Source organism: Dasypus novemcinctus, chromosome 8 (assembly GCF_030445035.2).
Source record: "Dasypus novemcinctus isolate mDasNov1 chromosome 8, mDasNov1.1.hap2, whole genome shotgun sequence".
Lineage (NCBI taxonomy): Eukaryota > Metazoa > Chordata > Mammalia > Cingulata > Dasypodidae > Dasypus > Dasypus novemcinctus.
This window is the reverse complement of record NC_080680.1, coordinates 31,410,819-31,425,371: the sequence shown is the minus strand read 5'-3', so window position 1 is coordinate 31,425,371 and position 14,553 is coordinate 31,410,819. Positions and strand designations below refer to the sequence as shown.

General features: G+C 40.8%; 1 protein-coding gene across 1 annotated transcript in view; it reads right to left on the bottom strand.

Annotated features, from left to right (window-relative positions):
- The window catches only part of LOC101412058 (guanine nucleotide-binding protein subunit alpha-14), a 236,972-nt gene that overhangs the window by 126,264 nt on the left and 96,155 nt on the right, over positions 1-14,553 (bottom strand). Inside the window, exon 2 of the mRNA XM_004477521.5 lies at positions 636-820. Coding sequence (XP_004477578.1) covers positions 636-820 — 185 coding nt within the window. The remainder of the gene's footprint in view (positions 1-635; positions 821-14,553) is intronic.

Below are 14,553 nucleotides of genomic sequence, written 5' to 3'. Positions count from 1 at the left end.
TTTTCCTATCACCCTAATCAGATTTGTAGTGTAAATAATTGGTAGTGATAGGTAAGCAAATTCTAGCTTAACACCATCATTTTAGAAGACTACTTTGCTAGTTGGGTTATAAACATTGTTCTCATAAGCTATCCCTTAGTTTCCAAGAAGGGCTAGCTCCCAAAATAAACAAACAAAACCAAATGGTTGCTCTGACTAGACAACAGGGCATTTATGAAAACAGTTCCTAAGACTGGGAATTCTTGAAAAGCTGGTCATCATAACCCCAAAACCACCATTGCTCCATTGAAGAAATTAACTCCATATCTTAGCTGAAAGAGAAAATATGTATTTTTCCCTTTTCTCCACACCTGAAATAAGCAACAGAATGACTTATAACATCACACTGCCCACCATGACAGAAATTCTGCAGAAATAAGAACACTAGAGCCAGTTAAATTCATCAGAGTGAGGCTGGAAAACAAAGCTGCTCTCTCTGCATGCCTCTCAAGTGTCTCCACTCAGAAATCTGAGCTCAAGAGCTTCTTTTGGTGTCTTACCAAAGGATTCAGTAGTTCTTTCTGCTTAAAGACATGCTAGCCAAAGTGGAAAGACAGGTATTCACAAATGATGCAAACATCCCTGAAGCACTTTACCTTATTCTGCTCACACACGTATTGTATCCTTAGGTTGTCCATCGCTCTGATCATGGCTTGCATGGCGGTGAATATGTTTTGGTATACCAGCTTTGTGAACCCCTTTCTGTCTTCATCACTGTAACCACTCCCATGGATAATTCTCATCTGCTTGATAAAGGTGCTTTTCCCACTTTCACCAGTACCTGTATAGAAAACACAAAGGAAAAACTCAATCAGCAGGCTTCAAAGGGAACACTCTGAGAAAGGAAGGCTGTTCTGCCTGGGTTGGCTCCAAAGCTCAATGAACACGTTGACAGTGTGGCCTTGAAAAGCACCTGTCCAATGCTTCTGCAGTTTCAGGCTGCAGAGTAATATCGGCCAAAGACCCAGGCTAGAGGGGTCCTTTCCCTGGACCCTGCAGTTTATTTATTTATTTGTGGACCCTGCACTTTAGAAGGTCTGGAATATCACACACATACACACACATACACATGATGTGCTAGGGGACACGTGAGCCTCTCTGCCACTTGGGGAAATCCTAAACATCAGCTCTTGTGATTAACACTGTCTAGGCCCCAGGGAAATGCTTTCCCACTTCTCTTGCCCAAATTCCTTAAAATAGGCAACTGTGTCTGAAAGCCTTCAATGTCTGAGGGTTTTGCCGCTGCTTTGCATCAGCCTGCAGGGAGGATCTGAGCAGCAGAAACACTTCGATAAAAGAAAAGACTAATGAATCTGGCAATTCCTTCCTTTCAGATATCTGACCATAACTGATCCTTGTACAGTGAAGCAAACTTTCCCAGTTGTGTTGAGCGTCTATCTTTTTTATTCTCTTCACATTCCAATTTGCAGTTCAGGAGCTTCTCAAAAAACTCACAACACTTGCAAATGGCAGCTGAGGAATTTCATTTTACAATTTTAAACTATTCACATTGAACTTAAAATTGAATATATGTAGGTCCAGGCATAACATGTGTGACATATGATACCAACAGTTTACATTAATGTTAGTTCTACATGTTTACCATCTTTTAGATGGTAAAAATTGCAATATAAGTGACAGAGATTTCTATGATGGGATTAAAACATCTTCTAAAATTATCTGTGAAAAAGAATTATGTTTATCATGTGTTTGGATCATGATATAAACAATTCATGGCTTATTTCCAAATCTGAGTATTGCTTTAAGAATTTTTATTGACAATTTAGGTTTACATGCTCTCAGAAGAGCAAAGTTTCTTCAAATTGATATTAATGAAAAACTATCTCAGTACAAAAATGACTGAAGGAAAGTTGTACATTTTAAATGGGTGAACTTGATAGTATATGAATTATATCTCAATAAAGCTTTAAAAAAGAAAATTTGTCTAACAGCATTTATATTAAAAGAGCACAAGATATGTGAAAATGCTAATTAGAACAACATAATTAATGATTTTCCTATAATGAAGGCCAAAAATTATGGGATATGAAATGATTTATTATAAATTTTCCTATTTTTTAGTTATTCACATTTCTTTAGCTCACCAACTAAATACCAGACTGTGCAAAACTTAAGTCCAATCATCTTTGCTACTTTGCCAACTTTCAGTCCTATAAAAATGACAGTTGTACACATAACATAGTTACAAAGACATGTTTGTCAGGGTAGGAAGGTAGAACATATGTATAATAGCTCATTAGCTAGATTACTTGCAACCATTTAGACTTCTGAGACCTTGGCCTCCATTTGTACTCTTACTGAGGCCCTCAAATATCAGGGTGAAATCTGTTACAGGGGTCTTGGGACACTTATGAGACTGGCTCAACTTCAGCATGTCAATAATTGAGATAAAAATTGTTAGTATCTGGTAAGTGGCAATTTACGAGTCTTCCTTGTAAGAAAAAATGTGCCTTCAGATTGAGCTTTCAAAAAACAAGCCTGTCTTTTGGTCCATCTCCCCATCCTCAACACAGAACCCTTAATAGGTTTCTCACTCTGCTCCAAAAGAAAGACAAAACTCAATGGCTGAATAGGCAAAAGCCCCTACCACCTTCTCCTGCCTCTTCTCACCACGCATTTTCTTTTACCTCTATGCTCTAGCTGCACTGACCTCCTTTCAGACCCTCCTTTCTAGGAGCCTTTAAACTCTCTGTCCTCCTCTTGGGAAGGTCCTCCCTTCTCCTGCTCCCTTTCTTGGCTCAATACTCATTCAAGCGAAGCCTTGCCTGGCCTCTCTGATGAGGCAAAATCCCCATATTATAGGTTGTCATAGAAACCACAAATTATTTTTTGTAGCACTTGTTCCAGCTGCACTTTTGCTCATTAATGTGATTTTCCATTTAACATGTGTCACCCTGACCAGATTATAAATTCCACATTTGTTTTAATTTGCATCATCTCCCTTGTGCTGGGGACAATGACTGACACTTGGTATATACATAAGTATTTGGAAAATTCATGAATCCAAGTAATGATAAAGAATTCGCTATACTCACTATTTCCACCATGGATATGCCATCTCTCAACCACCCAGTGTGCTTTGTAGGTAGAACTGACTTCAATCATGACATAAACAGACATACACATACTCAAAGCCTAGAAGAAGTCTTATCCTGATTCTCTGTGACCCTTTATGGGTTAATCACCAGGTAATGGGTAACAATGGCCAATATTTGAGTTCTTACTACAGGCCAGGTCCTCTATACAGTTTATTTCCTCTAACCTCACAGCCACCCAATGAGGTGTGCACTATTATCTTTATTTTATGGATAAGGAACCTGGGACTTAGATTAGTCATCTCTACAATATCACATAACTAGCAAGAGAAAAACGGATTTCCTCAGGCAATCAGACTCTAAGGACAGACTGTTATTCAGGAAGAAAGTCTAGGCCATGACTGAAAGGATTTAGCTATACTGGTGCTAATGAGGACAAATTTGGAGTTTACAGACACATACTGAACTCTGACCCTGGTTGGCCTGCCATCTTGTAGGCCACATGGCTGGTGTGTGAGGAGGAAACTTCAGACAGGCAAATGTCCCTCACCAGCCATCTCACTTCAATCTGCAGGGACAGGAAAGGTAGCTGCTGTCTTCCCATGTCAGAAATGGGGAAGTTGGCTGGGAATCAATGAGAGGCCCAGGTTGGGCATAAACAGACCTGGGGCTAGAAGCCAATCTGCTGATGCCTTGGCGTCCAAGTCTACCACAAACACCACCTCCCCTGGAAAGACTTATCTTCCACCGTGCCCCTGACAGGTCTATGCCCTTCGCAATCCCAAGGTGTCTGTGGGTACCCCAGTGGCAGCATGTAAATGTCCCCTAATTAATCGTTTGCAGACATGTCTCTCATGACACCCTTAGTCCAATGATGGTAGAGCCTGAGAATCACGCATTTGGGTTCCATGAACCCTCTGCCTGACACATAAAAAGCACTCAAAGAATTTTTAAATGAAGGAAGGAAGGAAGGGAACTAATGTAATAAGTCACAGTTTTCCCTTCTAGGTCTTATATCATGGACAGCGTCAGAAAGATGCAATATGGATTGTACAAGGATGACTGTGATGAGGCCAAGTGCCCCTGGAAGCCACAGTTTCACTATGACTCTTAGCTGCCCAGAACCCAAATGACAAGGAGGATCTGTAGGAAGGCCTAATACAATCAGCGTTTGGTCCAAAGCCCCAGATCAGATTAGATCTTGTGAAAGTTAATTTTATGGGTCATCTTGGCCAAGTAATGGTACCTGGTTGTTTGGACCAAATACCAGCCTAGTTGCTACTGTGGAGGTAGTTCATAGATGGGATTAGCATCTATAATCACTTGACCTGATTACCTGATGTATTAGTCAGACAACGGGGTGCTGACACAAAATACCAGAAATCTGTTAGCTTTTGTTTAGGATAGAAGCTTATAGTCACATGGCCACAAAGCATAAGTATCTCCCTCATCAAAGTCTGTTGCCACATGTTGGAACAAGATGACTGCCGATGTTCAGCCTTCCTCTTCCTCTTAAGGCTCTGTGGTCCCAGCTTCTCCCACTATCAGCTGTAGGCTGAGTTAAGTCTTGCCTCTCTCCCTGGGCTTGTTTCTCTCCAGGTCCAGCTGCTCTGTTCTCTCCACAAGGCCAACTGTAAACTATCAGGCAAATTGCTCATCTCTCTTCCCACGGCCTCTGCCCTGTGTCTAATGGAGCCTTCTCTCTTTCTCTGTGTTCTTGTCCTGTGTGTTTACCTCCCAGGGCTCCAGCTCCAAAACTCCAACCTCCCTTCTCTGCAGTGTGGTTTTTCTGCGAGTAGGACTCAACATTCTACTGACATGGCCCAATTAAAGCCTTAATCATTTTTTAATCAAGTAAAAGTAAAACCTCTAAATCCAGTATAATTGAATAGGCCCAGAAGAATAAACCAGTTTACAAACATAATCCAATATCTGTTTTTGGAATTCATGAACAATATCAAACTGGTATACCTGATAATCAGTTAGCTCAAAGATTACCCTCCATGTCTTGGGTAGGCTTCATCCAATCAACTGGAGGACTTAACAGCAAGAACTGAGGATTCCAAAGGTCAAAAGAATTTTCTGCTTCAAGACTTCAACATCAACTTCTACTAGAATTTCCAGACTGATAATTTTTCCTAAGGTATTCAGACTCAGGACTCCAATATCACCTTCATGGGAATGTTCAGCTTGCTTATAGATTTACTTATAGATATATAAGTAAATCAAATACCCTGTTGGTTCTGTTTTTCTGGAAAACCCTGTCTGATAGAGATTTCTAGTTTTGCAGAATTTGGGGAATCCCTGCTTCACCTCCTGAATACGATACGATCAATATTACCATGGTAACGCCTATCTCACTCCAGCAGGATTGAGCTCTGGCCCAGTACTACCTTTCCCAAGCAAGCATTAATATTTCTACATCTTACACATGAAGAAGCTGAGGTAAAAAGAGAGATTCTGTAAACTACCTCAAGGGAAGTTTGTGATTTTAGCTCTGAAGCCAGAAAAATCACTCAAGACTCAGCCCCAAAATTCTAAACCAAGATGGAGATCCTTCTTGGTAATAAGGACCACTCACTTGCAAGAGGTTAAAGCCAATCCCATTACCAGATCCAAATATGCAACAACTTTTTTTAAAGCCATTGAATTTTGCCCTAGGACATTGATTATTTCAAAAAGAAAATGTTAATAAGTGATTTTAAGGATTAATAAAAAGAAGATATAAATGCATGTGTTAAATGCCAATATTTGAAAATATTCCTCCATTCTATAGTATGGTTATTTGAAGAATAAAAGACCAAGCCACGGGAAACGGACTTTGGCCCAGTGGTTAGGGCGTCCGTCTACCACATGGGAGGTCCGCGGTTCAAGCCCCGGGCCTCCTTGACCCGTGTGGAGCTGGCCCACGCGCACTGCGCGCAAGGAGTGCCCTGCCACGCAGGGGTGACCCCTGCGTAGGGGAGCCCCACGTGCAAGGAGTGCACCCATAAGGAGAGCCGCCCAGCGCGAAGGAGGGAGCAGCCTGCCGAGGAATGGCGCCGCCCACACTTCCCGTGCCGTGCCGCTGACGACAACAGAAGCGGACAGAGAAACAAGACGCAGCAAAAAGACACAGAAAACAGACAACAGGAGGAGGGGAGGGAAATTAAATAAATAAAAATAAATCTTTAAAAAAAAAAAAAAAAAAGACCAAGCCAGGAGCAAAACAGGGAGGTTAAAGGCAAGAAGAGAGATTGAAAGACACACCACCAAGGGGCTGAGGTTGAGAGAAATCGAGAGAGGCTCAAGTGTAGGGAGGGCCCCGCAGCTCTCATCGCAACCCAGTTAGTACGTTATCTTTTCCGGAAAGGCAAAACTAAGAATCAGAGAGACTCAATAGCTTGTTCAAGGTCACTCAGGTTGCAGGTGCTGGGGCCTGAGTCCAGATCCAGGTAGGTCTATATTGGTCCATGCACTTCCGATGTTAACACCATGTGCTAGTTTTACACTAGTATTTCCCCAAATAAACAACCCAAGTCCCGCTCTTATCTGCTTAAGCTCATCTTCCCTGGGACTGAGATTCTAACATCTGGGTCTTTGTCTTTAAGCCTTCAGAACCACGCTCTAAAGGAGATGGCTCCAGCAGCAGGTGTGAGTGGTGGGCAATGGCACTATCATGCTCTTGGCAAAGACAGCTGTGACCAGGGCCACAGGCACCAGGTGATATCAAGTTGAGGATCTGTGTTTCCTCACTGTACTCAGCAGAAACTCAGCTCTGGAACATGGAGTACAATGACTTCATTTATTCAATAAGAGTTAGAGAAAAATCTAAAGGATGTGATTTTTAAAACAAAAATGATTGGTGATTTGAGGATTAGATGACATCCTTTTACATTCCACCTAATGACATGGCAGAGCCTGGGGTTTGGGTCTGCAGCACGGGCCCACTCTGCTTTACCTCTTTGTGAATACTCTCTTAATTGCCCCCCGACAAAGTAAACATGCTGACGGGGGCTCCCCTACAGCCACAACCACCAAGACGAGGAGACTGAGAGCCGCCCTGGAGCAACTGTGTGGGGCACCAGGAGGGAAAGCCTTTTGGGTGAGAGATGAACTTAGGGGGGCTGGTTACCGAGGCAGGTACTCAGGTGGGATGGGGCAGTCACAGCCCAGAAGGTCTTTCACTCCTGTTCCCCGCACTGGGAAAATGCAGGGCAGGGAAAGGAATAAAATTATAATTCTGTTTCTAGATTATGTTCCAAATATAAATAAGGGAAAAGACTCTTCTCCTAAATTTATTTCTTGCTTCACTTTTTATATTTTAAAAAATCCAATGATGGCTACAAGTCTTTTTAAACATTCCTCATCATGAAGGGTATGCTGTGTTTGAGGTATTTGGCTTATCCTCATCCTATACTAAAACTGCCCTGTGTAATAAAATCAAGGGATAGATTCTGGGTAAGACACTCTGACTTGCAATATTCTCCAGAGAACCTAATGCTTTTTTTTTCCCTGCTGGAGACAGAACTGCTTCTTAAAATTCCCTCCTTCCTTATGGTACAAGGCTTGCAAATTCTTTCACATCCTCTGTCTGCCAAGCTCTTCCCTGGGTCCTATACCTCGCCCAGCTCCCTAAACTTGGGTTATTTTCTTTGACAGAGTAGATGCCCAACCACTGGTTAAACTGAACATACTTATTTTGTGACCCTGTGCGGTTAGCATATGCAGGTAATCTGCCTTCTACTTTACATTAAAGATCCCTTCCACCAGCTTCCTGCTTACAGTGAGTAAAGGGTATGCATCTTGCTGGGCAGGGAGCTTCCCCACTTGCTCCCAGAATTTACTCAGTGTTTCCCAAACTTCAGTCATTACTGTTATCATACCATATGCCAACTCTATGATTATTTAATATTTGTCTTTATTTTTTATTTTAAATAAGCTTGTTATGGAAGGAAACTTGAATGTCATAAGTGGAAAACCAGTACCATTTGCCATGAATAATTAAAATAACTTGTAATAAAATCAATATGACTTCAGTGATAGTCCAACTAAAAGCACTGTGCCTATCACTACAAATTATGGATACCACAATTTGAAAGCACACTATGTACAGATTAGTGTCCTCTTTATGTGAAATGTATCTTTTCCTTCTCCATCCTTAAAAGGGCTTCTTTTCCCCCGGGGTAATATGGAAGCTTCTGAAACTCTACCCATGAATCTCATCTAGACACAAAATAACTGAAAGAGTTGAAACTCGTGTAACTGAAAAATTACCAACAAAATGTCTTAACCATAAAATTCTGGGAGTGAGAAAGCAATGAGGCTAAAGTTTCAACTAAATTTTAAATACACAGAAAAACTCATGAAAAAGGGGGAAAAATTTTAAAACCAACAACAAACTGTTGCTTTCAGGAGCCAGGACTGGTGGCCAAAGCAAAATAAATTCTTTCCAAGGGACAGACCAAGGACATCTCAACAGAAAGCCAATTGTTCTACAAACTAACCTACAATTCAGAAACACCACCTCCGTGAGAACCAAAGTGAGCAACTTATGAACCTTCTCAGATGGGAGCAACCATCTCCAATCATATGATGTCTTCTGAAACTCTTTGGAAAGCCATTGTTTTTAGTTCAGTTTTATAGAAGACAATGTAGTGTAGCAGTCCAAACATAAATGAGAATACAATTCTGAATGTTGGTCACACAGTCTAAATTATCTATGCAACCAACACACAAAAGTTGTACAGACATAACCAGTGTGCCCAGTCAGTTGTCTAAGGACAGGGACCTTGTTTCTTTTGTTCCCTGGTATCTTTGGATAAATATAGAACAGATAAACATAAACACAAAACAGAACATTGTAGGAATGTAATAAAAATTCATGAGAGGGTATTTATAGACCGCCAGGATAATTACAGTTTGGGAAAGCTCTAAGGAAGTGGGTTCGCTGAGGGCTGATTGGATAAGTCATTGGAGGAACCAGTTTCACACAGAGGCAGGAACCTGCTCCTGCCTTTTCTGATGAGGACGTGTAAGATACCGCAAGGTAGCCCCATGGGAAGGTTCAGCTCTGATAACAAGGTGTCCTGGTTGTGGGGACGGATGAGTTAAGAAAATTCCTCTTGGAATCTTCAAGCAGGGGCAGTCCTTGGCAGCAAGGAGACCTGCCCGGAAGAGAGGGCCATGACTCTGGGGCACTCTGGGGGTTGGGCTTAGATCTTGACCCATCTCAAGGGCAGCTGACCTTGGACAGTAACCAAAGCACTCTGTGGGCGCTTCTCCACCGAATGTGCTGGAATCCTAGTGCATATTATTTTAAAGATACCAATTTATGAGAGAATCTGGTTAACATTGGGGAAAATTCCAAATGATTCCCTACACCAGAGCAGAGTAGAATCCTCTCTGTGGCGGATGGAAGACTCTTTAAAAATGTTCATCTCTGGGCCACTCGGTTCTAGCAATCTGACTTGCCCTTGCAAGAGCTGGGAATGTGTATTCTTAGCAAGCACTGGCAAGGTCTGACCCACCGGGTCCTACTGACTGGGAAGCCCTTTTCCCAGGCCCTTCCAAGGGAAACCTCCACTAACTTTATGTTACCCAGTTCTAGAATGTTCAAGCTTCTACATCCAGTCGGTTTAGCTGGTGATTTTTTACATTAAGTTCCTATTTCCTTTCCACAGGAGATATCCCTGTGGGAGCTCTAGTTTAATTTCCAGGCGGAAAACATGTTTACAGCACCATTAAGATCCACTTATTCAAGTCAGTCCCGCCGGCTCTGCCCAGCCCCCACATCACCGTCCCCACCATGTCACCTTCCCGGCCTCTGTTCTTGCAAATAGAGGAGATTCTGTCTGCGCCATAAAAAGAAAAGCAGCTATGTTCCAGGCAGCAAAGGAGTGGAAACAATTAGAGATAGGGTTCAAGGCCCTTGCCATAACAAAAGAGGTTGATACAAGGCTTTCGAAACAAAAAGGGAAAGCTGAAAGAAATTAAATGATGAGGCTCCGTAGACAGTTTGAGAATTTTTTTTAAAGACAACAATGGAGCAGGATTCAATAGAAGCTGTATTCTACACGATGGTTTTTTTTATTTATTAATCTGCAAAATTACTTTTATTAACTAGCCAGGAAGAGCAGAGATTCCAAGTATTTCCTGCTACTTTTCTGTCATCTTTGGGCCTCGTTTTGATCAAGAAAGTATTTTCAAGACCAAGCTTGATTTGCAAGTGGTTCTTTTATAATGGAAAGCCAAAAGATCATGTGTGGTTAACAGTTTTTAATCATGAAGAATATTTGAATAATTTTCTAATTTGAGATATCAAAAGTAATATACTTCTCATGTTTGTCAAAAGTACAATTCAAATTTCAAATTCAGTGATGCTATAAGGCTCATTTTTACTCTAACTTAATTGGAGCTATTTATCTATACAACCAAATTTCTATTACTTAAGTGCGGTATTCTTAAAATGTAGAACATTCAATACAAATGATCCAGAAATCTTTGTGACTGACTAAACATTGTAGTTGACCTTTCCACAGAGAGTTACACAACTTTGCTTATTCTATATCAATAGCTCATCTGTATAAAATTCCAGAAAAGTAACAAAATGTACAGACTCTTAAGAAGCAAATGCTTGTTGTGATGAGACTATTTTGGAAAGTGCCCTGGACATCAGTTATTTTCCTTAAAAATGAGTGACCCACAGAAAGGCTAGGGAGGACCCCTCACAAATAAGCTCTGTGGCTTACCACTAAAATATTAGCGATTCTGTTAGAAGCACAACTCATTTTACTTCTAAGGAGGGCCATGAGATCACTTTCTGCTCTATTAGATTCTGACTCATAATTGTTTTACTTTCTAAAAAAGCAAATTGTAAGCATTTTCATAAATGGTTTTAGAGTCTTCCACAGTTCACTGCTGCTTCTGCAAATGAACACCTTCCCTGTTCTTACAGAAATGTTCACCAAGGAATCTTAACAGCAGGCACTGGTAAGACTTGGCTCCTCAACCTTTGGAAGAATATGGGGAGTGATAGAACGCTAGAATGCTTAACAGATGAGTGAACCTAAGGCCAGAACTCATCCTTGCACAATAGTTATGGATTTTGATTTTGGTCATGTTTTTTAAAAAAGAGACACAGAGAGGGAAAAGGAGTAGAGAAAAGATAAAAATTACTTAGAGGCAAGGGAAGAATCTCTAAAAAGAGACAATTAACTTAAAATCCTTAAGTCTCAATCAGGGTAGACAAGGAGACAATATAGCATTTTGAGACATTAAAGAATTTTGCTGAAACACCAGCAACTATAGAGTAGCTGACCCAGTCCCCTAACCATCCTTCCCCTACTCCTAAAGGCAAAATCAACTGAATATAAGTGAAATGTTAATTTTTAAAAGTAGTTACTAATGCAATTAAATATAGCATCAGATAAAGAATGAAAACAAGAGAATTCAAATACCATATAACTTTAAAAGTACAATACACTATTATCCACCTATCTTGGGTAGTTAAGAAATTATTTTCAGCATTCTGGCAAGATACGAAATTAGATTTAATATATATACACACACAAAGAGACACTGTTTTTCAGTCTACTACTGTAATCAAACTATGACTTTGTGCTTGAAATGCCCAGTTTAAGAACCCATGGATAATTAATAGCAAGATACTGGCAAGGTTACTTCAACCACTTTAAACTCAGACCATGTCATGTCCTGTCTTCCTTTCTCTACTCCAGGAGCCCTGCTGACCCCTGCCAACTCCTCCAATTCATCCTGCACACATCTCCAGCATCACTTTTTCTATGAATCCTCTTGAAATCTCAGGAAAACTCATTCTCTTCTCCCTGTTACTATTCTATAATATTATTTATATTCTATTATTATTGCATTTTTCACAAATTGTAATTATGTTTTTATATCTTCTCATTAGTCTGTGAGACCCCTCCAATCAAGAACTGTCTTCTCTGCCTTTAAACCTCAGCATCTTGGACAAAACTTGCTTTTGACAAGGTGCTCAATAACTGGCTGAATATTTGAAGACTTACCTATTTCCATCTTACATAGCACTCTTCACCTAACACCACATAGCCTTGGAATCTTTCTTACCATATAATGTATGTGAATGTACCAATGTAAATGAACCTTGCTCTCCTTCTTCAACTCTCCTCTCAACCCCCAACTCAACCAATGAGTTTGTGCCTAATCAAGTCTTTGGATTTCTCATCAAATGGTCTTGAGTAGGACTGTATCCTCTAAAAGAAAGAAACTTCTTTTACAGCATACAGCTGTGAACCAAGGGTTCACAATCCAATTCAGAATATGCTTAGAGTCTTTCCAATAATTATTTATTGAACATCTATTAAGTGCCTCAGCTGGGCACTAATTCTACGGTAAGAGCTGCCACCCAAGTAAGAAAGATCATCCCTCCAATTATCTTTGCTCCAGGCTGAGATTCCATTTGAGATTCAGTCTCTCAAGAACCACAAGTTCCAGAATTTTTCAATGTGTCTTTTATTGGGATTCAAAAATTTCCTTAAATATATTTCTTTTTAAAATATCCAAGGGGCAATCTAATGAGTCATGACTGGTCATAATCTCCAGCACCACTCATCAAGATCTCTCTATGTGGGTGGGAATGTATTTTCAAAAAGAGGCTGGACCCATCATCTCTAGGGTAGGTTAAGCATAACGGGATGACTGTATCTTCTAGTTGCCCAGGACAGTCCTAATGTATACCTATTGTCCTGAGGAAATTATTAACAGCACCCTTTTTCATCCTAAAAAGTGTTCTGGTTTGGACAATAAGGCATATATATGGTCACCCTAAGTATAACTCTGGCTTATTAGGTAGGGGAGAATTTTCAGTCCCCTTCCAGCATTAAAATTAATTCACTGTTTGAACATACAGTCCAAGATAAGAAAATCCATGACCAACCAGCTTTTCCTTTTCATATAACCTCCACTTTGAACAGAATTCAGCTTTTCAGTAAGAAAATTATGGGAGTTGCTGACATGTTTCTTGTATTGGGAGGGTGTACTTTTTGATCTTGTTAAAATCCGAGCTGAACAATATAACCTAACTAGCTGCTCTGTTACAGAGAGTGGGGGAAAGCACAGCAAAAGAGATCATCTAAACTAAAAGAAATCTGTATATAAGATAGCCATTATTTGTATTAATCATATCACCAATGACATATTTATGATGAAAAAAAAAACTTTTCTACTAAAAGCCAGTTTGATATATCTTCCGAGACTGTAATTAAATGTAATAGAAATTCTGTTAAAAGAAAAAAAATGCAGAATAAGATCTTTTCTTCTTTTACCAGTTATTATTATTGCAGCAAAGATGTCTCAAGAATTATTCCTTCAAGGTGTAGGGAAGCAGAGGAGAATGATTGGATTAGCCTAATTTACCCCAATATACAGATATGTTCTTATGGCGTTTTCCTTTGGAACAATGGAGAATGTGGTATGGCCACGTAGTATACTATGGCACTCTATTTTTGGGATGAATATTTTTTTTCTTGGAGTTAAAGGGTCTATACATGCTGGAGTTCCTAGTTAACTCTATGACCTAAAACAAGTTACTTAAATTACCTGAACCTCAGTTCCCTCATCAATTAAGCGGGTAGAATAATACTACCTCCGCCATCTATTTCTCCCACAATTTCTTGTAAGAATTAAGAGTACTTTAAAAGCACTTTTGGGAAGCAAATGTGGCTCAAGCAATTGGGCTCCTGTCTGCCATATAGGAGGTCCAGGGTTCAATGCCCAGGGTCTCCTGGTGAAGGCAAGCTGGACCATGCAGAGTACTGCCCCGTGCAGGAGTGCTGGCTGCACAGGAGTGCTGGCCCACTTGAAGAGCTGGTGCAGCAAGATGACATAACAAAAAAGAGATACAAAGAAGAGATAATAAGAGAAGCAGCAGATCAGGGAGCTCAGGTGGCGCAACAGAATGATCGCCTCTCTCCCACTCCAGAAGGTTCCAGGATCAGTTCCCAGAGCTGCCTAATAAGAATACAAGCAGATACAGAAGAATACGCAGCAAATGGACACAAAGAGCGGACAGTGGGGTGTGTGTGTATGTGTGAATAAATAAAGAAATCCTTAAAAAAAATAGCACTTTTAATTCTAGAAAACATGCAACTATACAAATAAATCTTTTTTAAAAATAAAAGGACTTTTGGGAAGCAGACATGGCCCAAAAGATAGGGCATCTGCCTACCACATGGGAGGTCTGCGGTTCAAACCCCAGGCCTCCTTGACCCGTGTGGAGCTGGCCCATGCGCAGTGCTGATGCGCGCAAGGAGTGCCCTGCCATGCAGGGGTGTCCCCCCGCGTAGGGGAGCCCCACACGCAAGGAGTGCACCCCGAAAGGAGAGCCACCCAGCGCAAAAGAAAGTGCAGCCTGCCCAGGAATGGTGCCGCCCACATGGAGAGCTGACACCACAGGATGATGCAACAAAAAGAAACACAG